Genomic DNA, 25,610 nt, shown 5'->3' on the forward strand with positions numbered 1-25,610 from the left:
ATATTAGAATATAGAATCTTTGTTTTTCAAATTAAAACTTTTGTAAAACCTAATGAGATGTGCACAAGAAAACAAGTACTATTAAAGATTCAAAATTTTCATAGATTTTTTACAATTGTTTAAGATGATAAATTGTGTTTTTTTTTTTTTTTTTTTTTTGACAAATAAAGGTATTCAGACCTCTTTAAATATCTAACTATTCTCTCGAGTATATGCAATTCTTCCGTCCTATACGCACCAAATTATTACAATAAAAAATCTCATAGGAGTGGTCCTAAGATGCTAGTAAGAAGTTTCGAAACAACGTTACCATTACATGATTTTACTATTAATACAACTCTTATCATGCATCAATAAAACTTTAATTAGGTATCAAACATTTTTTTTTTAAGGAAATGCGAAATGCTGGGCATCAAAAGACATTCTTTACTTTTTGATTAGTATTATTATTATAATACAAAGTGAATACGTGGTGCATTTCTTATGGACTTTTTTTCTGATTTCTGGAAGTTTTATGGTATAGATTTTCTTGTCGGGAGTTTAATTTTTTGGTTACGCGCTGTTGACTTGTGTGTTGTGTCTTTCAAATGTGTCGGAATTCAATCCAAGTGGGAAAATATTCAACTAAATAATTCCAATTTTGATGCTGATAAATTTAAAAAATATATATTTAATAACTAATAATAGTAAAGAGTGTCACACATATAATTAAATTATTATTTTTTTTTTTTGATCTCTAAATTATTTATTTCTTTGTCTTAGTTAATTAAAAAATTAAATTATTATCAAACCTCTATATAACGTTTGTCGGCAAGGTTATGCTCCACGTGGTCAATCTGAGCCAACGGATATAGGTGCGAAAAAGATTGGTGAAGCTTATGCGAAAGGGATGTATGACCAATTATATGATGACACGTATGCATACCGTTGGATGCTTTTGTCTTTTACCCCGCTTTCTCTACTTTCCTTTTCTAAAATCTGAACCATCAAACAATTTTTTGATTCATGGAGCCCCGCCAAAAAAAAGTAAATTATAAAATATATAAAATAATTGCAAAACATTTAATTAATTAAATAAATAAAGGCCAATCCAACATTTGAATTTCAAGTTGTTTACTATGGGTTTCTCTTAAACTTTATTGATAGTGGCACTTTATCCTCTTCCCTCGTCTAGGGTTTTATGTCACCTTTTCTTAAAAAATTATATATAAAAATTAAAATAAAATAAAATGGGGTAGAAGTTGAAGTTTTGGAACAATTTTGGCTATGAGTATGAAAAAGATTGAATCCTCTAAGTAATTTTAACATAGAAACAAGCTAATACTTAATTTTACATTATATGGTTGCTATTCTAGGAGAAAAAGCCAAAAAGTAATTGTGGTTTGAAAGATGGCCATAGATTTGACAAAATGTATCTCACACATCCTCCTATTCATTCATTCAAAGTCGTATACAATAAATGACTAGCGATTTTTTTTAAATAATATGATAAATTTATAAAAATGAAGGGGTTTGAACTCCATATCTCCTTATAAGAGAGAACAAGTGCCAGTTTGGTTTCGCTTTTCGAAAGAAAAAATATGATAGGGATCTGTAAACGCATAATTTAGCATTTTTTAAGTTTTCAAAATCACACTCAATGGCCTCATCATCATGATTTTACATGTTTTTTTGTTGCACCCTTCAAGTTGAAATTGCAAAGCACAATTATAAAAGCAGGTTTTATAAAAGCCTAAAAACATAAAGCTGAACCAAACCAACTCTAAGTAAAAATAATGCTACTGGACTATATGGTTCTTATTTGTTAAACCGTCAAATTATGTCGGCTCAAAATTGTCAAATAAGTATAGTTCTAATTTTATTAAATATCTCCCAAGAGACCATCATTTAACAAGAAAAGCATTAGTCAATCTTTTTAATTGATATTTTTAACTTATTTCGATTTGTCATTTTATAATGAAATCCGGTAACCTACTTGATCTTTCTATAATAAATATTTTTTAATACAAAATGGAGTATGAAAATTCAAACTCAATAAAAAATAAAAATAAAAAGTTAGGTCAAGTATGGGTAAATCAAAACCTTACTCAACACAATTTGTCGTGCCTAGAATCTAGACTCGATAAGAAAACCAATTTAATGATCATATATTTGGTACTATTTTAAATCCTTTAAACAAGTAAACTCCAAAAACCTCTTATATCATCAAATATGGTCAGAATCTATTTTATATTGTTAGGCAATATATGTTTTATGAATATTTGATAAAAATATAAATCTTGGTAGTTGTGAACTATCCGTCTTTTTTATTTTTTTTTTTTTTTTTTGCGCCAAAGCAATCAGTCGCAATTTGGTTAACAAAATAAATAAATACAAAAAATAATAAAGAAAATATGGACACATCTTTGATGGTGCATTCCCAAGTAGGTCCAAAAGATTATTACATGATTTCATGGTTTAGCAGTACTAAAGTGACTCTCTCTCTCTCTCTCTCTCTCTCTCTCTCTCTCTCTCATAAACGGCAGAATTTTATTCAAAAATAGAAACAAGTTTCTACATGATTATAACAGCTACAGAGCTTTCTCTTTCCCTAACAAGTAATACAGTGTTTATATACAAATTTATATCAAGGATTACCTAAAAAATAGCAAGATAATCTTACAAATACTCAAAGGATGCTTTCAAAATTAGCTTCTTTAAATATTCTAAAGCATGGACTGCAATAGACTTGGCTAGAGAAGGGGGATCAAGTGAGTTTCTCTCTTTCTCTCTCTCTATTAAAGTAGTTTGTAGAAGCAGAAGCCTTTACTTAATGGAACCTCTACAATCATGTTCTTAGAACTTATAAAAAATTTTGTTATTGAGAAATTGAGGTTGAAAAAGATTACTTTTATTTTTATTTAAATTCGTAGGATAGTGCATTTGTGAACGATGACTTCAATGGATATGATGGCCTAACTACCTAGATTTGTTTGTGGTTGTCGTGGCTAGTTTAGGCATCATATGACCCTATTTTTAAACATTTGAATGTATAACTATAATCCCCAAAGTATGTAGAATATTAAAATCAATTGCAAGAATAGTCTCTTGTCACCACTCACCACCGACAATTATTCAATGAGCATGAGATTCAACCGTAATGTACTTCCCCAAAATTTATGAAAAACCAAATTTGAGTTCTCTCATATTGTTGTAACACAAAGAAAACTTTCCACTAAAGTATCAGGTTATAGGCTCATTGATCTGAAATGTGACATACATGTAGAGATTCTATATTCAATCTACAATATTGTTGATCTGTAAAACTTATGAGATATCTCATAATAGTGAGTGAAATAATCTAGTCAAAAATTGAAATACCACTGACTTAAAAAAATAAAAATTATTTTAGTTGTACTCGAATATGTACACTCATTAGACAGGACTAACTAGTTATTTTGTTTTAGTTGGTTTCCAAACTGTATATGTGAATAAGAACTTAGTATTGAAGGATTTGAATGACTCATTGTGAAGGAATTGGATGCTGATGAGCTTAAAAGCTCTTTGGCTCTCGTGTGGATTTCGTTAACTTCAACTAAAGAAAAGTTTGGTGAGTGGGTGTGGTACTTTCTATACTTTTTTTTAAGTCTGCAATGCTCTGCACCTAATTAAACCTAATAAACATTACTATTGGTATATACAAAGAAGGCTATATTTAATTCTTAGTCCTATGTGGCCCATATCTCTTATCTTATCTATCTTTTTCTTAATCTTAATGTCCTGTACCATCTTAAAAAAAATAATAATAATAATAATAAAATCTTAATTCTAAAATAATTATTTCTAAGTTGGTATTGGGCCATGCTTGGGCCTAAAGGAGTGGCCGTGTAGGCAATCCATCCGTAAAACTTTAATTCTAAAATTTATTATTTTTTTGGTAAACAAATTCTAAAATTTATTACTAAAGGTATTCATTTCAATTTTCAAGTATTAAAATCATGTTTTGAAAAAATGATTTTAAGAAAAAATTAATTTTTAAAAGAATTTAAAAAGTTACCGTCTTAAATAATATTTATGAAGTTTAGGAAAGGAAAACAAAGTCCATATAATTTTAAGGATTGAAACTATGTGCCCGTTTGGATTCAAATTATTGTGGCGTCTGCGTTTTTGTTCTGCTGTTTTTTTTTTTTTTTTTTTTTTGGTTCAGCCCGCATTTGTTGATTTTTCCACAGTAAACAGTGCATCCGTGTACTATTTATGGACCCACAAATTCCACTTTTTAACAACTTTTTCATTAAAAATAGGTCCCACGATACTATTCACATATTTAAAAATGATTTTATTACAGTGTTTTCAATTTCAGTTTTCAGTTTCAGCAAAAATAAACTCAATCCAAACGGACCCTATATATTTTACTTAATTGTTATTGGTTTTTTTTTTTTTTTTTGAGAATCACTTAATTGTTATTGTTATATGTGCTCTAAGACACAAATTTATCAGGTCACTATAACCGACACAGTACTAAATAGCAGCCTTTAGCCCCTAGTCTTGTTTCCAATGAACGTTCAAGTTAGTTGTGTAGTATTATACCTATTTATTTGATCATTATGGTATGACTTAGTATGATATTCATCATTATTCTTGACAAGTTGCATTAAAAAATCAGAGGTATTTTAGGCTCCCCAAAATTCGTACACCATGATATTCGTACTCCAACAAAACGAGAACTCATAAAAAATAAAGGAAAATGTGGTACAATGATTGCTAAACATAGAAGCCTCTCACAACCATCACATTTCATTTATACCATCCATCATTTTTATTCTTTCTCGTGTAGTGTACCAACTCTATTTTGGGAATGTGTGCTCTAGTTAGTTCAACTAGTAAAGTCTTTGATAGTTGAATAAGAAATATGAGGTTTAATACCCACTTACACCAAAAACTGATTGGTGTCTTGATCTGATAATAAAGAGTATCAAAAGCAAACATCATAGGTAAAAATTCTCTAAAAAATAGAAACTCTATTTTGGAAAGAATTCTTTCACAAAAGAAAGAACAAAATGTAATGTTTTTGGTTTACATATCTGATTGGGTAATTTTCATTTCTCTTATTATTTTTTTTTTTTTAAGTCTTGAAGATTAGGTTCAATGGTTTTTCCTTTTCTTTTTGTGTAAGTGATATTTGAACTCAATTCTATTATTTAAAGACGGATTTTACCAATCAAAAAAAAAAAAAAAAAGACGGATTTTATTACTTTAGCTAATAAGAATCCACCATAATTTGTTTATATTGAAACATACAAATAGTTATGAGAAAGGAAATATTACTCTTAAGAGTATCTCCTTTTTTTACTTTTTTTTTTTCTTTTTCTTTTTTTCCCATAAACACTGCCGCAAATATTTAACTTTAAGTAGCCCATTTTAAAACAACCATACCAAATGGACCCATATGGTGGTTGATGAATGACTCAATGAAACACAATTAAGTTAAATAAATATTATAAGTTCCAGTTAACTCAACTGGTAAAGTCTCTGATAGTTCCTACTTACACAAAAAACTGATTGGTTTCTTGATCTCATGATAAAAAATTATCATAAAAAACAAATGCCATAGCTCGAAATTTTCTTTAAAAAAAAAAAAAAAAAAACATGGCTGCTCTTTTTCCAAAAAAAAAAAGTTAAATAAATATTTCTTACTTTAATTTGATTAACTAATGAGAAAGATAAGAAAGTCATACGAAGTTAAATTCTAAGAGAAGACACAATAATACACAAACTCATTCGATCAAATTTGGATTTGAAAGGTACCCTTCTTTTTTGGCCAACCATTGTGAGTGCTCGAATTCTTGTACTCAAGTCAAGTGCCTGTCAAAAGTCTCATCATCTCTAGACTTTTGTTGTTCTCATGAATATCCCGTTGTCTCTAAACCCATGTTGCGTTTTTAAACTTCTTTCAATTTTCCCTGAGAAAGCATTTCTTTCAATTTGCCCTTACATTTTTATTTCTGAGTATTCAATCTTATTAAAGAGTCTTTAAGGAATTTTTGATTGTCTCAAGGCAAAAGTGTGGCAAAAGCATTTCCCAAAAAAAAAAAAAAAAAAAAAAAAAAAGGAAAAAAAAATAGTTTGTAGAAATACGTATTCCCCGTAAACAAAAATGCAAAAGGGCCTAAAATGTTATCAGCTCTTCCCCAACTATTGAACTCTAGGGATAAGACGTGATGTTGTGCAACAAAAAAAATGAGAAGGAGGTGAAATAAAGAATATGATGGAGACAAAGACATGCTTTAATAAATAAATAAATAAAATACTAATAATAACAAGATAAAACAAATATTCAAGATATATATGCTTTGATGTGAATGGATTTTTGTTGTGACCTTACTCGTGCTTGATGGGATGAATGCTTGTTATAATGGAGAGGAACAAATGTTGATGTGCCCTCTTGTTGAGAAGCAAATTTCTTGTGTGTTTGGCCCTTGTGTGTTTTGACAAGCTTTAGACGCAACCTAAGTTGACGAATGGCACAACCTAAGTTGACGAATCGTATGATAGGGATATATCATTTATTGTCATGCTTAAATAAAATAAAATAAAATAAAAAAATAAAATAAAACTAAACATATATTCAAGATATATATATTTTTATGTGAGTAGATATTTGTTGTGAACTTTGATTTGTGCTTGATGGGATGAATACTTGTTATGATGATGCAAAACAAGTGTTGATGTGCCCTCTTGATGAGAAGCAAATTTCTTATGTGTTTTTGATGGTGTGTATTTTGATGAGTTTTGGACGTAACCTAAGGTGTAGAATGGTTTGATAGGATATATAATTTACTGACTAGACTCAAAACCGTTACGATTGTAGTACGTTCTTATTAGTTTAGGACGTAACCATGACAACAGGTGAATGATTGATGAGAAATAGTGCAATAAAGTGAATAAACTATAAATTTTCTGTTTTTTATATATTTATTGGTGTAATGCCTATAACAATTAACATCAATTAAAAAAAATACCACTTTTAATTTTAATTTTTTATAATTTAATAGTTAGAAGAAAAAAGATTTAAATTATAGATGTCTCTATTGAAAATATTTAAAAAGTTTCAAAAATATATTATCCCTTTTGAAGTGGCTTTGGAATTATACTATTCTTATCCACAATTTTCCTTCAATCTATTCAGCAAAGGATCTTAACCAACCACAACAATAGCGACTGCTGATCCAACAACGATAGAAATTAATTGAATACATGTCAGAGACTCATAGGAGGTTATGTAAGTATTACCCCCATCAACTTTCAGCCAAAAAGAAAGAAAAAAGTATTTGCTTTCAAGTTCAAAGAAAAGTTGAAATGAATTGGGTGCTCAAATTCTTAATCATAATTAACTTTCCCTATTGGGATTATTCCAGGACTGAATAATGTCAACAGAAAAGAGTGAATAAGGTGTAAAAGTAGGTAGCCCAATATAACAATTGAGAGCATATAATGAAAAAGAGCACCTTAATTTTGGTCAAAATATAGAGTTAACAAACAATCCTAACCAATGGTATTGCTTTGAATTATAATGAAACACATGATCAGCCTGAAGAACATCAAGTGGAACCCCCACCAAAGAAGTGCAAGCTTATTCAAGACACAAAATGCCATGATGCTTTCTGTGATCACAAATATAGAATATCTTGCCCACACATATTACATTTATAAAGTAACAAGCATCTTTCTTTATCACACAACCATGCTTTAGTTCATATCTAATGAGACAAGATAAGAACTATCTATAGTGCTGTTTCTTATTTTATCATTTACAAGCAACTAATCTTTTTTATATATTCTCTTCCACTGTGCTCTTTGCACTGTGCAAGTGACTGAAAAAGGTCACTCATATTAGAACTTTTGAAAGATAAATAACGGGTCTAGATGCCATAGTTTGAGTTAGTGAGAGTAGAAAACCAATCCCATGATCAAGTTTAAGCATTGGATTCCACAAAATGTAGACAATCTGGTTTGTCTTTACCACTAAAAATGTTCAAAAGATGAAAAGAATATCATGTAAAGTTGTAAACCCCACAATTCCTCTCTAGAAAAAATTTCCCACGTTAGACATCTAAATGGATGAGTAAGAGGTTACGTCACTCTTGATAACGCAAATAACATGATATAAATTTAGATTTTTTTTTTTTTTTGTAAAGAACAGGAAACTGTGCATTTTTTCATTTACCATCTTGGGAAACTCACTAATTTCAATAGGCATCATGGTATTCATGACTCCCATTTTAAGTGCTCTAAATGACCCTTTTTGTTAAAGTATCTATGACTTGCAAAGAGTTAAAGGAATGTTTGGTTGGGATGATTTTGGGAAAGATGGAAAAAAATGAGTGGAAAATAGGTGGGAGGGGTGTTTGGTTGGGAGAAGAGAAGGGAGAAAAAAGTGGTGGGCCTGGTTATTTTCTCTTTGGGCCCACCAAAACTTGATCTCCCCGAATTTGAGAGAAAAAAAAAGAAAAAAAAAGGAAAGTATGTTTTTGACAAAATTATCCTTCTTAATCAGCAAGTAAACTTTCGTCTTATTCGTTTTCTTTTATAAAAAGAACCAAAGTTTGAATTCCTCTCCCTCATTATTATAACTTTTAAATTAATTTATACGGCTCATTTTAGCTTCATCATGTATTCTAGAAAGTTAACTTAGTGAAGCCAGACTACAACAAGAAATCAAAAAATAAAATAAAATATAGAAAAGAAGAAGAATATGAAGGATTGAAAAGAATTAAAAACCAACCAAATGGTAACTAAATTCCAAGAGAATACATTACGTAGCCAAATAATGTATATCCAACCAAGTACAAAATAAATAAAAAAGGAACTTTGAATAGAAAAACGTCAATGTGAAAGTGTGAATGCTGGTAGTGATTTATTAGGCGCCATAAACTAACATTGTAGTTTGGATATCAACATCCTATAATTAATGTATTTCTGTTCTCTTCCCATAAGGGCCCAAAATGCCCCCATTCCCTTCATCAGCTGTGTCGTCGTATAATCTGTCGCATTTTGGGGTATTGATTCTCAAAATTGACCTTTGAAGCACACTTGTTATTGTCTTCAACCAATGCATAGTGTGAGAGTAAGAGCTAGAATCAAACCAAGGTGTCCCTCCCTAACCCATATTGATATTGTTGCCCCAATTATTGTGAAGAAGATGCAATCGTGCAATTGTCCTCTTTCACCCGGACCTTTCATTTATTTCCTCATTTATGTTACTTCTTAGAAGATTAAAATACATATAAAAATGGGAATTCTAAGGGGAGCCACCAGTGTTATGTGGAAGCAGTGGTCATGGTTATGATGGACTGACACCAATAATACTTCTTGTGATTGTACTAAAAACAAATAATTCCAGTGAGATGGTCCCTGTAACATAGTCCAAGTGAGGATCATATGAGGCTTCAGATGTCATAATCAATTGTTAATTAGCCACTGCAAACTCCAACTATCTCACCTACATTTGGGCCTCAAACTTTGACGGTTTCAAAATCGTGGTTATACTTTAAAATGTTTAAAAGCTCCCAACCATCATGTTATAGATGAAAAATGCAAACATGGTAAATGAAATTTATGAAACCGAAGTCTGACGTGGAGCTTGTGACATGCTATGTATTCCCTTTAAAATGTTTAAGAGCTCCCAACAGTCATGTTATAAATGAAAAATACAAACATAGTAAATGGAATTCATGAAACTAAAGTCACTTCAATGATGTGAAACTTAAGACGTGACATAAATTCCATTTGTAATTAGATGATGGTAGGAAGTAAAAACATTTTTGAAAGTATAAGGACGTATAAGAACTAAACTATTACATTTTAAAGTATAAGAATGACTTTGAAACAAAGATTAAATGTTGAGAACCCAATACGGAATTTAACCCAAATTTTTAAAACAAAAAATGAAAATTTTACCTTAAATTTAATTTGGTTTCTCTGAACCACGGTAAAATAGTACAGAAGCTTTATCAAAGATTAATTCTTGGCTAGTTTGTAAAGGATATCACAGCACTGAGTTCAACCCAAGACCATTACACACAGTATACACTTCCAAGGGTCCTTTACAAATTCCTTTTAGGAGGCCAATTTCATCCCTGGCTTCTGAAACTATACAAAGTTCAGCCTGATGCAGAATACCAAAGAAACACTACCGTGACTTCCAACACCATTTTTTATGACACCAATACTTTAAGGAGGATATTGCCAGTTTATTTGGAATGCAATGAGTGGTTCAAATCTGCCAATATGGTTCAGAAAAGCTATAACTAGGTGTTGCGTCATAATTGAATGTAACATGGCCTGCACTGGATTGTGGTAAAATTCAACATTCAATTTGATTACTGATGGGGCTGAAGATGTGGTCTTGCATTTGTACAAACCAATAAATCTGTACTGATGGTCGATAATAGAGATGACGACATAATGAATTTTATTAACAGTTCCATTTATGCAAACACAGAAAGCCAATAATATTGGATCCACCAAGTAGTAGTACAACAGAAGACATTCAACAAAGTCTACTTTCTAGTCATCCATGTTCTTCATGTATTCCTTTGAGAGTCTTGTCTCCATTATCAGCTGCTGTTCTTTGAGAAGAGAATACCCTGATTCGAGTAAGGCCTCCACCGTTTGCTGTACAACCACATGCAAAAGCAACTCAATGTAACCCAACTTATCACAAATTTTAGATAAAATCAATTGACATTTGAAGCAAAAGGTAACAATTACGAATTATAACATTGCTAATAATAATAATAATTACATAAATAGCAATACAAAGTGGGGAGAGAAAAAAAAGAAAAAAAGGAAGAGATACTTTAAAGGGAAGAAATCAGTAAAACAGTCATGTGGCTCTGGTTACCAGAACTTTTTGAAGAAGTTTTATATAACTTTATGATATCATCATTTACCACTGATAATATCCTGAAGATGAAAGCTCAGTGGCATTTCAACAAAAAAATCATTAAACCAATTGAAACAATCATTCCCAGTGTTTTTAATTCATTCACGAGACATCCATAAGTCTTATTTCTTACACAGTACAATTTCACTTGTAACGCAGGTAGGACAAGAGGTAGCATTTGCAATATCTAAACATATTGGGACCTACAGTAACATGATTGTGACAACTACTATTATGGTTGCATGTACCTAAGAAGACAAGAGATATAAGTTCCATTCTATCATCAAAACCCTTTTCTGACATCATCCTAGTATCAACCAAAACAACTATACCAAGAGGCATAAAGGTGGCCCCTTTTCCTTTCCTACATGCAACTGTTAATATTATGTTTCCAATCTGTGTAACTGCATCATAGCAGCATCACATGCATATGGCATGTCTCTCTGGTTTACAAATCCTCCAGAACCCTCCAAGCATAAGGCTTCACTCCTCTATATAAATTTTTTTTTCTCAGATCCATTTATAGGGCTCTAGCGTATGTATGCTGTCTTTTAATCTTCAGTTTGTCAGAACAGAATGAACTCATAGCTCAATAATCCATACCAATAATAAACTGATCAGCTACAACTTTTTCGATAATAAAAGGATTGCAAAATTTTTATTAAAAAAAAGGCTGATTTCAAAAGCGAGTAATACGGTTGTGATTGATTGCTTACCTTTGGTGGAGTGAATACAGGAAGTTTTTCATTCTTTTTTCTTCTGAGAAGTTTGTCCCCAAGTTTTTGAACGCCTCCAATTTCATCAATCCACTAAAATGTAAAGAAAATAAAATAAAAAATGGGCATAACTTGTTAACACCAACTTTCACAAAATAAACAAATAAATAAAAGAAAGCATTTCTGGGAAATTCATATTTAAACCATTAAAAATGGACTACATTATATGATGGCAAAGTTCTCACATGATAGCAGGAAACATCAAATTCTTACCTGGTTGAGAGTTTCACAGGGATATACAACACCCCACTTACATAGGGGTGGACCCCAAAAGTGAGGGATGCAACCCTATGTGAATGGGGTGTTGTATATCCAGGTAATACAGAATAACACCTCCCTTAAATCCCTCACCCCCCCCCCCCCCCCCAAAAAACCGACTTTCCCCCTCCCTTTCCTTTATTTCTAAAGGCGTTCTAGTCAATGGTGAATAGTGAAAAGTAATAGTTGATCATTAAAACCATAAATCATGACCCATAATTATCCAACATGAGTTTCATTTCATTCGGGAGGGCAAGTCAAACTTTAAGATCCAACAGAGCATGTAGAGTAGGTAATCCCAAAAAGAAGTTTATTTAAAAGATAAGAACTAAAATGAGTGTCTTTCTACATGTATCTGTATATTCTTCTGTGAGCACATCGTCACTGATGAACAAATTAATGTGTCATGGCATGTCACTTCCAGATTTAGCTAACAACTGGCTCAAATTTCCAATCACATCTGTTTAAGTCATAATTGAGTATATCAACCCGATAGACCTAGGTTATCATGCTAGCTTCAGAAGCATTAATATACCTACATGAAAATTGAAAAGCACTAATTCTGAACTGACTTTACCAACTTAATATCTACAATATATTTTGATAAATCAAGACCCTTCAATTGAAAATCCCAACCAATATGACTTTATAAGATAAAAGTATTTCCTCCTGATCAGTCTGTCAGAACAATGTCATTCACATGTAGGAGAAAAACGGACAAAATAGTGAATAGAATATTTCCAAATAGGCTCATTATATAGTTGAAGAGGTTTGAGTTTGATAAAAGATGTTAATATGACAGAATATGATCCTTATCCAGCCCATTTTCTGGGATCCTATAAAAATTATAATTATAAAAAAAAAAAAAAAAATTAATGTTTTAGAAGCAGTAACAATTTAAAGGCGGTGGCCTAAATAGAAGCAAATTAAACTGATCCTGTTGAAAATATACCAAACACTACAGGACTTTCTTCAAGTGAGAGTTTGGTGACATCAAGCAAAAGACAAACATTACTACTAGTGACTGAAACCTATATATTGATAACTGTAGGCAATCATACCTACTTGCCAGGTGTCTGACCAAAATGAAATTAACATGGAGCGCACCTCTCAAACTCCTTCTCTTCATAAAGTCTCTCATTTTATTTTATTTGTTTTTTTAATTCTCATAAATTATATGTCAACAATAAAACATTTGTAAATACATAGTAAAGTAGTGTCTAAGTACATTCCAAATAGAAAATAGTTCCCTTTTCACAGAAATTCAACTGAATTCAATAGGTCAAAAGGCTATAGAATTTTACAATCTTTGTGCAAGAAGTCATATAAAACAACAAGCGCACACACACAAAAAGAGAGAGATAAAAAAAAATCAAAATGGGTCAAGAAAGTCCCTCACAATTTCAATCGGGATGTAACATACCTTAGAGATTGACCTATCATATGTTCGAGACCTAAGAGCTCCATAAAAGTCCAAAGCTGCCCAATCACCAAAGCAAATACATAAATTAATATCACTACAATAAAAATAATGAAATCATACATTTTTACTCCTGTTCAGCAAGCAAGGAACCTACAAGACATATGTACAAATTTAAATTTTTAACTTTTTATCAATGATGAGAACAACGAAAGGGCCTCAAATATGCGTACAAATGCTAAAGTTCAAGAAGTGTAAAATAGCCTAAACACAACAGCAGCAGCATATAGATATATATAAAGGAGTGATCCAAATACTTGAGGGAAGAAATTGCTTAGGCCTTATGTTGATTTGATTAAGTGCACATTTAATTACATAAGGAAACATAACACCGTTAGATATCCTTAGCTAACTTTTTCTCTTCATATAACTATCATAACAAAACAATGTGATAGAACATACAATCATGTGACAATAACCATCAAAACTACCACAAAGAAACCTTAAAAGTAGATAAAATGGTAAAATGAAAAAGAATAAAATATTCAAATTTCACAAGAACCCACAACTTAACGTTTGATGTGAAGAATCACAGTAATGGTGAAAATGATAATATGATATTCACCATAATGTAAAGAAACTATGCAAGCATATTGCCTATATTGGCAAGATACCATAATAGCATTCGAAGTAATTGTTACAGGATTACCTTCAAAATTCCCGTGACTTCCGGCATTATAAAATATCCACAGAAGTAAACTATCCAGAAAGGACATGAAAAACAGACTAATTACCTTGATTAGGAAATTCGTCCACAATTCTTACAACATCATCCGTAGGAATTCCATCTTTCTCGTACATCCGGTGAACAATGTTCACAATATCTTCACGGTTAGGCTGCCTGTTTCACAAAAAATATGTCAGAGAAGGGTTAGGTAACATAGTTCCATTACTTCCATGATAAACAAAGTTCTAAATTTACAACTACATTGCCAGTAGTCAATAAAATTTGATTAAAAATAAACTGAACACAGTAATTTATAACATCACTTAAGTATGACAACAGCAAAGAGGGCATTTTGGTCACTTTCTTGGTAATTTGCAGTCACCAAAAGTAGGTAAACGAAGGGATAAAAATAGAGGCTGGAAAAGATTGAATGTCAAATTGGATTACAGTTACATGATATTCTGAGGCAGCAAGGTTTTCTTTCTCTTTTTCAAAAGAAAACAGGGGAGGGGGTTTGGAAATGCAAAAATGCCCCCCTAATTTTAAGTCAAAATCAAATTGATCCTCTGATGTTCTAATTTGAAATTTAAAATCCTTAGAATTAAGAAAATTTTCAAATTAGTCCTCTTGTCAAAAAATGTTATGACATGTGGGCTTCAATTGGCTCAACTAGTAAAGTCTCATGTCCTTGCATAAGGAACTTAGGTTTGAATCGTGCTTACCCCAAAAACTAATTGACGTCTTGGCCTAATGATAAAAAATAATCATCATGGAGTGGACGCCGTAAGTTCAAATTATATAGTAATTATAAATAAATAAATAAAAACAAAAAAGAAAATGTTCACATTTCACCCTCGGCCCCATTCCAAGATTTATCCACCATTATCTCACCACCAAATATCACTGCTCTATTTCCCCACAATACTGAAAGCCACACCAACACAGTTCACCTTCAATTCTTCAAACACACTTCAATACCTCAAATTTGAATACTAGACGCATCATACCAAAGGTCAAAACCATCTACGCCTCACAACACTACCAGCATATCAACAATGACAGAAAAATTAAACTGAATCAAACACCTACCCCCACACACACACAGACGCACATTGATCCATACACAGCCCTATAAAAAGCTGTAAAAATCCAAAACAGCCACCAATCCACCTCACAACACCACCATCAAAATTCCCAAGCTTCCACCCAATCAAACCAATCGCTGCCATGAACAAGACCCACGAACCGGCTAAAACTGAAAGAAGTTGCCATCTCCCCTTTAAACCAAAACCCATTTGCCCGAAGCATGCATTACCACTACAAGAACTTACATAGGAGAAATTGAGGAATTTGTTGATACGTTCGGGTTTTTACCAGATAAAAAGCTTGTTCATGTATATTTATTTATAAACAAGCCAAGCTCAAGCCTTAGTTTTAAGCTTGTTTAAAAAATGATCCCCCACACCCCCCACCCCCCAAAAAAAAAAAATAATAAATAATAAATAAATAAAATCTGGACATTTTCCAAGTTGATTTGCTTCATGTTTTAACATGCTAGTCATCAATAAATGTCCTTCCAATCGTAGGTAGCTAATATAATTTATTTTAAAACAAACTAGTAAATTAAAAAACATAGTACCGCTTCAAAAAATAATCACAATACCAGTAGAACTTTTCCATCCTTCCATCACGAATCAAGGGTGCATATATAGTTGAAAAATCATTCCCTGTGAAAATGATGGGAATTCTATTTGTGAAATCTGATTCCCGCCAATCTTGTCCAATACTCACTCTTGTAGGATTATCTGCTAGATTCATTAGAGTTCCAACAACAATTTGATTGTTGACTGTCATTTGAGTGTTTCCTAGATAAGAACAGAAACATACTTTCACTATAGTGATATAAGTTTTTCAAAGATCCAATACAAGAACTGATAAAAAATGTAAAGGAAAATTGGGAGTTGGAATATTCAAAGACTAATATATGATTTCCCTTTTTTCCCCAAATATTTCAATTATGATTTTCTAGTCCAATCAAACAGTAGCCCACCAAATCTACCGAGGCCAGCATCAATATCGTTGATCATCAAGCAGCTCATCTTGCCCTGCAGTAGTCAGAAAAATGAAACTAAACTACAACGATAACTTTTAGAAGACCAGGACAAAGCATTTAAAACATCCATCTGTGTATCGACATGAATAGAGAAGTGGATCACGACTGCATCTAGGCATTGAACGCATTAGATTGTATAAGCAAATTAATGGAACACAACAAAAGAGGAAATCTATATATGCTGGGAACATATTTTTGACTAGGACAGCAAAAACCCATATAATTTGATTATGAAATTAAATTTATTTTTTAGAAAAGTAGTAGAATTAAAAGTTTTAAATTTCAATAAACTTTAGCTCAAATGGGACCTCCACCCCTTGTAAGCCATGCGGAGTGTGTATAAATTACCAATCAAAAATAAAGTTAGAGGATTAAAATGTGCAAAAGGGACAACCAAAATGCAGAGGGAGCATTCCAAGGGCAAACACCCTTTCAAGAAAAAGGGAGGAAAAAAGGAAAATACAATTCAGTTCAATTGTTTAGAGCATAATAAAATCCTTAAAAGAACCAAAGCAGCTAGCCAAGGATGCAGCTAAACTTAAGAAAATAAAGCTCTTAGAAATCTAATTTTTGTCTTTCCCAAGGATTCCTCATGCCCTGAAATGCCCATGTATTTTTTCATACCAAAATACTCCACATAAAGCAAAAATGAACACTATGTAACAAACAAACTCCTCCCAACTTTAAATTTCATACCTCAGGCAGAGGACAACTAGACTAAAGTACATGATGTAAATGATCCAACAATTAAAGAGCACTAATAATGGAACAACGTAAAAGTAAATGATCCACAGTCTCTTCATCCCTTTGGACAAGTAGGACCATCCTATAATAAACACTTTACACTTCACCAATTCTCAATATTCAGAATACAACTCAAAGCTGCAGTCTACACAAAGAAAGAAACTTTACTAGGGTTTCTCAGACATCTCTAATGATTTTTCCTTAATAATATGTTTTGACCTTAAACATAAGAGTCCTACTTGGTTCCTATGTGTTACACCGTCTCAACACCATACCCTTGTACAGCATGTAAAAGAAAAAAGAGTGTTAATTGATTCAACCCCCTAGCGCACCAGCCAAGCAAGTCTAAAGTTGCAGCAAACAATCCCATGCAAAAGCCACAGTTGTTCTCTTACAAGAAGAAATAGGATCTAAATCAAGGGAACTATTGCATCTCACCTCACCATACCATACATACACACCTCCCCCCCGCCCCCACCCTCCCAAAAAAGGCAGCAGTTTAGCCCCATCTCCAGCCTTAAAAAGTCATTGGAAACTCCCACTTGTTCCTATTCCTTTAGCCCATCGTCTAGGAGTCCACCTCCCTTACTTTTTTTCTGTACTTCAGACTTACCACCCTTCTTCCTAAACTACCCCTCTCCATGGCAATCCACTGACGCCATTTACCTAACAAAGCCCGAAAGAAACCATGTAAACTCCTAGCAGCCAAACATCCCCGTAAGTTAAAAATTTATTCAATCTAATTAATCCAAACTTATTTTCCTTCAATTTAACTATAAGAAATTGTCATTATGATGAATCATAGTCTAGTCTTTTTTCTTTTCTTTTTTGAGAAACCATAGTCTAATAATTATAGCTATAAAATGTTTATTTTATAATGATGTTATTAATGGATAATGATAAGTGTGAATTACCGGATTTTTCTAGTCCTATTTTTTAATATTCCAAACAAATGCATCATAAAGATTGGAATTCAACAGGAACTAGAGAAGGAAAGTAAGGCATGCTAGCTTTTTTCAGTCTCAAGATGGGTTTCCCCTAGTTACATCTAACACTTTCATGTCTCCCTTGATACTTTTCTCCATTTTTTCCCACTATTTTTCTTAATAATCTGAATTAACACTCAGTAGCAAGGCCCAATATGGAAAGGATTGCCTCCAATAGAATCCTCCAATCCCCTCCTATTTTTAGCCTAATGTGTGACACATGGTATTATTTGATTTTTGAATGCCACATGTCTTAGATTTAAATAAAAATTGGAGGAATTGGAAGGGATCTTATCCCGGACCATTATGCTCTAAACAAATAAAGGAGGTAAATGCATTTGGACATCACAACAAGAAAACAAGAAAGGCAAGTATTGAACAATAGATCACATCAAACAACACTATTCAGCTTCATAGCCCTAGACATACATATATCAACAGTGAAAGTGGCAAAGCTTCTAACTTGGTTCTGGACCACTTGAGAAGCTGCTCTATAGCGTTCGCGAATCAGTCTTCCCGGTTCTCCTGTTAATTGAAAATAAATTTCAAACAGAGTTAATTTATGATTGACATTAAATAAATAAATAAACAAAAAGTTAAAATATTCTCTCTCACAGAATACAACAGCTCAATATTTGTTACCTAGAGGACAAATTGTAGGAATTTGCAAGAGAAATGTATAAACACCATTTATTGTTCAAAACTATCAAAATATAGAACCATTCATTTAAGTAAAAGGAAATACATATGAAATCATTTTCGAACCTTAAAACTAATCCACAGCTAAAAAACTGCCTAGTTAATTTTTGAAGGAAACACCAATAACAAAAGCATAATGACTTTACATGTGACAAATACATTTCACTTTTTCTTTTTGTTTTCTTTACTTCCTCTTCTTTTAGCTTCAAAAGAAGGCCAGCAACAAATAATACATATACATATATGTATCTATATTCATATGAGATAAAGAATGACAATGCATCACCTTATCATGATTGATATGATACCACCCATTGTTATATATGGGAAGACTATTTATGGATCCAATCAAATCAAATAGATCAACAGATCACAAATCCAAGAATTAAAAGTACAGTTTATATAAATTATCAAAAAAGTACTTATATATGGATGTGTGGACCAAATGAATGATATCTTAGAATGATAAATAATATAAAATTTATGAGTCAATGGATTTTTTTTTTTTATTATATATATTATGGAAGACTATATTTATCCCATCCAAATTAAATAGATCTACAGATAATAAAGCCAAGAACTACAAAATTCAGTTTTTATGAATTGGTGGACAAAATGAGTGATATCTTTCAACAATAAATAATATCTAAAGTATAGCTCAATGACATTCTTCCAACATTGTAGGAGGGTGGTGGAAGTAGATATTATGGCACTGTTCAAATAATTCCCTAAAACATGTATATTCAAAAAATCTCTGAATGCTTCCTTTATTGCATTAATCACTAAAAAGTTTATCTCAGAAGCTGCCTTTATTGCATTCTTCCACTGAGCAAAGTTTATCCCATTTATCTACACATATATGCTTATAAGCGTTTGTTAAAACTCAAACTCAGAAACTCCCCAACACAACCTTAGCGTAACCCTTGGCCACTTGAGCTACATCTAAGGTAGTGACATGAAAAAACAAGTGTAAGAAACTCATCATACCAGCTCTTTCAGATTCCAGCTCTCCAGCAGACATAATTACAGGCTCAATTCCCATGGCTTGGAATACAAGTTCAGTCTGAAATGATTTCCCTTGCCCTTTTCCACCCCAAATACCTGTACCATATTTCCAAAAAAAAAGATGTTCCATAAAAACCATGCAAGTGTAAGAGCATAATTCCACCCCCCCCCCCCCCCCCTTCCTTTAACATGCTAAGCAATCTCAAATTAATATCACAAACATATGGTGTAAAATAGAACTCCTCTTATCATACTAAAACTCCAAACATTGAAAGGTTTCTTGACTATAATGGTATAAGAGGCATGCAAAAATTGTCTAAAAAAAAGGCATGCAAAAGTTAGACAGCATAACAAATGGCCAAAAAGTAATTAACAGAAGTATGAATGAGCTTGCCAGTAAAACATTATTGGTCTTTACATTTTAAGAAAGAGAAAAATGATAAAGAAGAGCACTTGCAATAGGAAGCACCCATAAATGAATTTTATAAAATAATTATTTACCAAACTTTTTTTTCTTCTTAATGGAAACTTTCACAAACTAGTGAAAAAATCGATGTACTTACCAAGGATCAAAGGAATCTTGATATCGAGAAGATGAGAAATGTAGTTCTTGACAATATGTGTTACTGCATCAACAGCAAAACATATAGAAAAGAACATAAGTCTCAACGTATCTAAATAAAATGATTTGATAAGCTGCATAAGCAGAAGAGACTATAAAAATAAAACAAGTTTGTAATCCTACCATAAAAACACAATAATTAGACACATACACTTGACAGGTTAGCACCAAATGTAAATGAAAAGGCCCAAAAGTTAACATCTTGGACTTGAGAACTCAATGTTAGAGTTGATAATTTGGGATAAACACAAGGGTGTCAAAACTACTAACAAAAATCTAGGCATAAGGGTGCATCTAGATATTAATATCTTTGTGAGCTCATAATATATAACATCCATGCTTGTCTCTATTGGTTTCATTATTTTAAAAACTATTAACTAAGAATTTAAACCAAAAAACACTATATAAAACAGCAGGTCTCTTGACCAAATACAGTCATTGCTCTCCCTCCAAGTAGTCCACATAATACAGAAAGAAGTAGGCCCAAATCTCATGAGATCTCCCTTTCCAATTTGCAATCACTTCAATCAGAGTCCAACCATCACCCAATGCATCCCAAATAAAGACAAAGTTAATAATTAAAACTCTCTAGCCATGACATTATGTAGACTCTTCCCTCTTTTATTCTCAAAATATTGACAGTCAGAATCTTTCCCAAAGCAGCTCCCCATCCAAAAAGGCTACTTTACACTGCATACCAAATATTCCTTTATGGAATTCAACCACTAAAGGGCTTCAAGAGTCTCATAAAATGAAGAAAGCTCAAAACCACGTTTCTTAGATAGCCTCCAACACATTGTATCTTCATAATTCACTTGCTAGAAGTTTAAAGTGCAATGAATCCAAAAAAAGGTGTCAATTGCATCTAACTCCCAATCTTGTGAAGGTCTCGCAAATCTAACATTACAATGTCTCCTTCACAAATCTTACAATGGAATTTTATTTAGGACATTAAACATGTTTAAAGTATATGAAAATGAAAGTTAATAAGTCCCAAAATGAGTGTCATACATGGGTCAACATTGAGTGTCATGTCCTCAAGAGTTTAAAATACAAGTTACAGAAAATGGCAAAGATAAGTACAATTGTACCAATTATGTACATTCACCAAACTGTCGGCCATTCCATCATAAAAGTAATTCCAGACTGTATCCATTTAACACTACCTCTTAAAATCAAGAACACCAAAACATACATGTGTCAACTTTGTAGACATCTGTGAATGAGAAATACAAGAGACTACATCAATTTTGCATGGTACCAAAGCTCTAGTTAGCCCATTTGATCAAAAATATTTCTTTACCTATAGAAGATTTTGTTAACAAAAACCTTAGTTAGCGTGGACTGTCTAGGACATTGCAGATTGCTAATCATGAATGGAGTTGATCCATGCCATTCCATTTTATTATGCTTGACGTGCTAAAGTAGGTTAAAGAACTAAAATCAACTTGGTTGATATACTAATTGCTAATGTGAAGGACGAATAACTTTTGGCAATGTAGGAAATACCATTAGTCAATAACTTTTTACCATAAACAGAACCCCAAAAAACAGAGTTTGTTTGTAGATACCCTAAACTTAAGGCAATTCATGGCCTTTATAGAGTTGGTTGAAAAAGATATGGCATTTAAATGGAAACATCCATTTAACCATTTAGATTTATAAAGGAAAAGAAAGACAATCACACCATTGAACAAGGAATAGAAATGCTGCATCAAAAAAAATAAAAACTTAAAATAAATAGTAAGGAAATTTTGATTCGGATGGGAGCAAACACAAACATTGACTATATCTGAATGAATGGTTAACATAAAATATTTTCCATATATTAATTACCAATGCAGTGGATGGAGTATTTCACAAAGCACTTATAGATGAAATTCATGTATAGACATAACGTGTCACATAAACCATTAGGTATATATCTTGACTACAAAAGGAAGAACAATGCAAAACATCAAATAGGAAATTTCACTTTCAACACCCTCCCCAATTTATTATACAGAAAATTTATTTATATCTATCTATCTATCTATCTATATATATATATATATATATATATATTAAATAGACAGTGACATGACTGTTAACAAACATAGAAAATGCATCTAGCTTGGGAACTGACTAGAGTTTAGTCGTTTTTACCAAATTTCCTTACAGCTTTAACATTATTCATCACAATTTTTTTAGCTTTGCCCAGTTTCACAGAAGACAGAACTTACCAACTTTATCCTGTCAAAAGAAAAGCAAATGAAAAAACTTAAAAACATAATGTATGTCATAATTGGTAAGATACAGGGAATCAAATCAAAATATCTTGAGAAAAAGAAAAGCCACGTTAAAGAAAAAAGCAGTAGCCTCAAAAAAATAAGTAACAAAATTAACATATCCAATCCCCAAAGCAACAATTGACAATAAATTCAGAAATTAAAAGACGTACAACATAGACTAACAATAAAAAATGTTTGGTAGATAACTTACCGAGGGGTACTAAACATGCAAAGCAGATACACATTTTTTTTTTTTACAAATTATGCAGAGTATTTGATGAACTTGACTAACTTATGATAGCATATTATGTAGACTCAACAAATAGAATAGAAAACTGAACAAAGAGAATCAAAAAGCTCTCATTCCATCAAAGTTAATAAGAGAGATGCCAATGAGCTCTAGCTTAAATGGGTGACACTGTGTGTAACTTAACAATAAAAATAAAAAAATTATGGGAGACATCATGAACACCTGGCTGATTAGTAAACTAGATTTCTACTACATGACATGTTGAAATCAAACACCCCCATAAAGGCATTGCACTAAATTTTGAAAATGATAAAAATTTTCAACAGAGCTCTCAACCCCTCAAAACTACACTATTGTCTTCCCAATTACTTTCCCAAAATTGCGAAGTAAACAGTGAGATTCTTCAGAGAAATCACCAGCATATATTAGAAAGCTAACATGCACGGAGAGAATACCATGTGCCCCTACATTACATGATCTATAAATTTTTTCTTAAATGCTAAAATGTTCCTTATATCCCTAATGTTTGCATGAATTCCGTTTTCCATCCCTCAACTTTAAAAAGATTCGTTTTTGGCCAAAACTATTTAAAGAGCTTTTTTTTTTTTTTTTTTTTTAATTTTTTTATAGCTTAAAAAAAAATACAGAGGACGAAAAACCCAAAAAATAACTTTTTCAGTAGTTTAGGGATTTTAAAAAAGATCTTTTTAAGTTGAAGGGCAAAAAAGTATAACATTTTCAATTGCTTAGAGACAAAAATATGAATTTTTTAAAGTTTAAAGATGAAAAACAATATTTTAGCTTTTTTTTTTTAATTATTATTACATTAATACGTCAATGACACCTTTACAACGAATCTTAGATGATAAGTTGATACTGATTCTAATTTGAACTACCATTAAAATTACTTTTTTACCTTACGGTGTTACCAGTAACAGCATAGCATTTCTCAAATAATAATCAGAGAGAGCGAGAATAACTCATGCAGTTGATAAGTAAAATTACACCAATTCAAATTGACAATGAAAATGGAAATGAAATATAATTTACCAAGAAGATAGGAGCAATATAGTAATCGCCTTGAAGGTATTCAAACGACCTAGTCACTTTCTGACGATAATCAAAAACAATATCCGCTGCCAAAGAAAAATAGAAGAATTGAAAACAATTAGTGAGGAAACCAAACATGGCGTTAATTAAGAACAAAGGAGGTGGAAATTTGAATACACATACAGTCACGGCCGAGAAATTTTCCGGCAAAGAGGTCGTCGATGACGCCGGCCCTAGCACCGACGGCGATGTTCATGTTATCGGCCTCTTTGCCGAGTCTGTAGAGATAGTCATTCCCTTCGGAGTCTTTCGCTTCCCACGACGACTGGTCGGAGAGTACTTTCTTTGAAGGAGGAAGAAGAGGAGGAGGAGGATCGGTGCGACTGTCGTTTTCGGGAGAAGAGGAGTTTGAGCAGCGGAGGAGAGAGGGTTTTCTGGCGGTGGTGGGAGGAGAAGGGAAAAGTGGAGAGAGATGGAGGGGAATTTGAAAGGAAGAGGAAAGAGCCATTGTTGGGAAAGAATGGATTGTTATCGTTTAGGAATGAATGAGAGGAAAGTAGTTGGAATTGGCGCCACGTATGTAACTATGTATGATCGGGTCTTTTAACCCGACCGACCCGGCCTTTTTGGTTGAAGAGGAACTACCTTGAGAAACAACAAAAACAAACCAACAAAAATAGTTTTTACTTGAATTTAAAAGGTAGAAACACATTAAAAAGTCTAAGTTAACGCAATTATGTGGTGTGTATTTGTATTAAAATAGATACCTGTTCTCGATGTTTAGGTTACATTTTTGAGCACTTGATAATCAATGTATAACAAGGCTACAATTTCATTTGGAATAAATAAAATAGGGGCTCCCCAATTTTTATAAGGAAAAAATTTAACTTCATTCTCTCTTCTCTGTTTTTTCTTTTTTTTTAATACAGTTTCAAGTATTCTAATAGTTAGGTGTGTTGTCTCGAAGTCTTCATCTCTCACGAGTCATGGCTCTCATGTCTACCCCCACATCATGCTACACCCCTCAAATTATTTTGTTTATATATTGCGGGCTAACGAGCCTAGCTAACGGTTTAGCCTTAAAGGTGTTCAGGGGCAAAAACATAAAAAATAAAAATATTAAAATATTAAATATTGTAGTAGAAAGCAATTTAAAAAAAAAATACAACCTAAAAATATTTAAATACTATGGCTAAACATATGATCTACAATTTTTTTTAGATAACAGATCTACAAATCTTAGTGTATGTAGAATTGTAGCTGCACATAGTGCGGGTTACATGCTAGTTTGTTTTATTGAAGAGATGTCCAAAATTACCATGTTGATTTTGCTAAATGATATGTAATCTAACTTAATATCATAAATTTCATTCTTTTTTTTTTCAGAAGTGAGCATGATAGGTGTTTGATGAATTGTCTCTTAGGCATTTTCTCACTCATTTGGACTCTGATGAGTAACAAACCTTGGGGTTTTTCATGTTTCCTCATTAAGAACATGTTTGATTTTATTTGTTGTGTATTTTACACACCTTGCCCCATATGTACATTTCTCATGCATTGTTCATGCATCGCACATAGTCAACTCATGCACACACCTTTGCTACCTTTGCCATGCCTTAGTCTATATCTTGTTTCCTCATCCTTAGCATGTCATGTTTACTTCATGCTTTGAAGGATTGAGTTTTTAAGTTGTTTTGTCTTTTGTTTGAGCTTCATTTTCTCATTTATCTTGTACCTTCATGCATTATTATCCTTGGTCATAT

The 25,610-nt window shown here is 32.2% G+C and overlaps 1 protein-coding gene across 2 annotated transcripts; it reads right to left on the reverse strand.

Moving 5' to 3' along the window:
- Positions 1-10,333: 10,333 nt before the first annotated feature.
- LOC126727476 (ribulose bisphosphate carboxylase/oxygenase activase, chloroplastic) lies at positions 10,334-24,399 on the reverse strand. Of its 2 annotated transcripts, none has more exons than XM_050433152.1 (12): positions 24,031-24,399; positions 23,848-23,933; positions 22,500-22,509; positions 20,219-20,281; positions 19,638-19,751; positions 18,415-18,476; positions 16,159-16,213; positions 15,748-15,973; positions 14,176-14,282; positions 13,385-13,440; positions 11,644-11,736; positions 10,334-10,656 (listed from the first exon to the last, which is right to left on the reverse strand). In XM_050433152.1, exons 1-12 carry the CDS (start codon positions 24,353-24,355, stop codon positions 10,549-10,551), a joined length of 1,305 nt encoding a protein of 434 aa, XP_050289109.1. In that variant the 5' UTR covers positions 24,356-24,399; the 3' UTR covers positions 10,334-10,548. The 2 variants fall into 2 exon arrangements, with proteins under 2 accessions (XP_050289109.1, XP_050289110.1); XM_050433153.1 differs by having other exon boundaries at positions 15,772-15,973; positions 24,031-24,396.
- Between the last annotated feature and the right edge of the window lie 1,211 nt (positions 24,400-25,610).

The sequence above is a fragment of the Quercus robur genome, chromosome 5 (genome assembly GCF_932294415.1).
Source record: "Quercus robur chromosome 5, dhQueRobu3.1, whole genome shotgun sequence".
Classification (NCBI taxonomy): Eukaryota; Viridiplantae; Streptophyta; class Magnoliopsida; order Fagales; family Fagaceae; genus Quercus; species Quercus robur.

Coding starts and splice junctions, on each gene's coding strand:
- LOC126727476 (XM_050433152.1), bottom strand. CDS start 24,355: ATGGCTCTTTCCTCTTCCTTTCAAATTCCCCTCCATCTCTCTCCACTT. Junction 16,214..18,414: donor CTCAAGTGGTCCAGAACCAA/GTTAGAAGCTTT, acceptor TGACTACTGCAG/GGCAAGATGAGCTGCTTGAT. Junction 10,657..11,643: donor CTGTATTCACTCCACCAAAG/GTAAGCAATCAA, acceptor GTGGTTGTACAG/CAAACGGTGGAGGCCTTACT.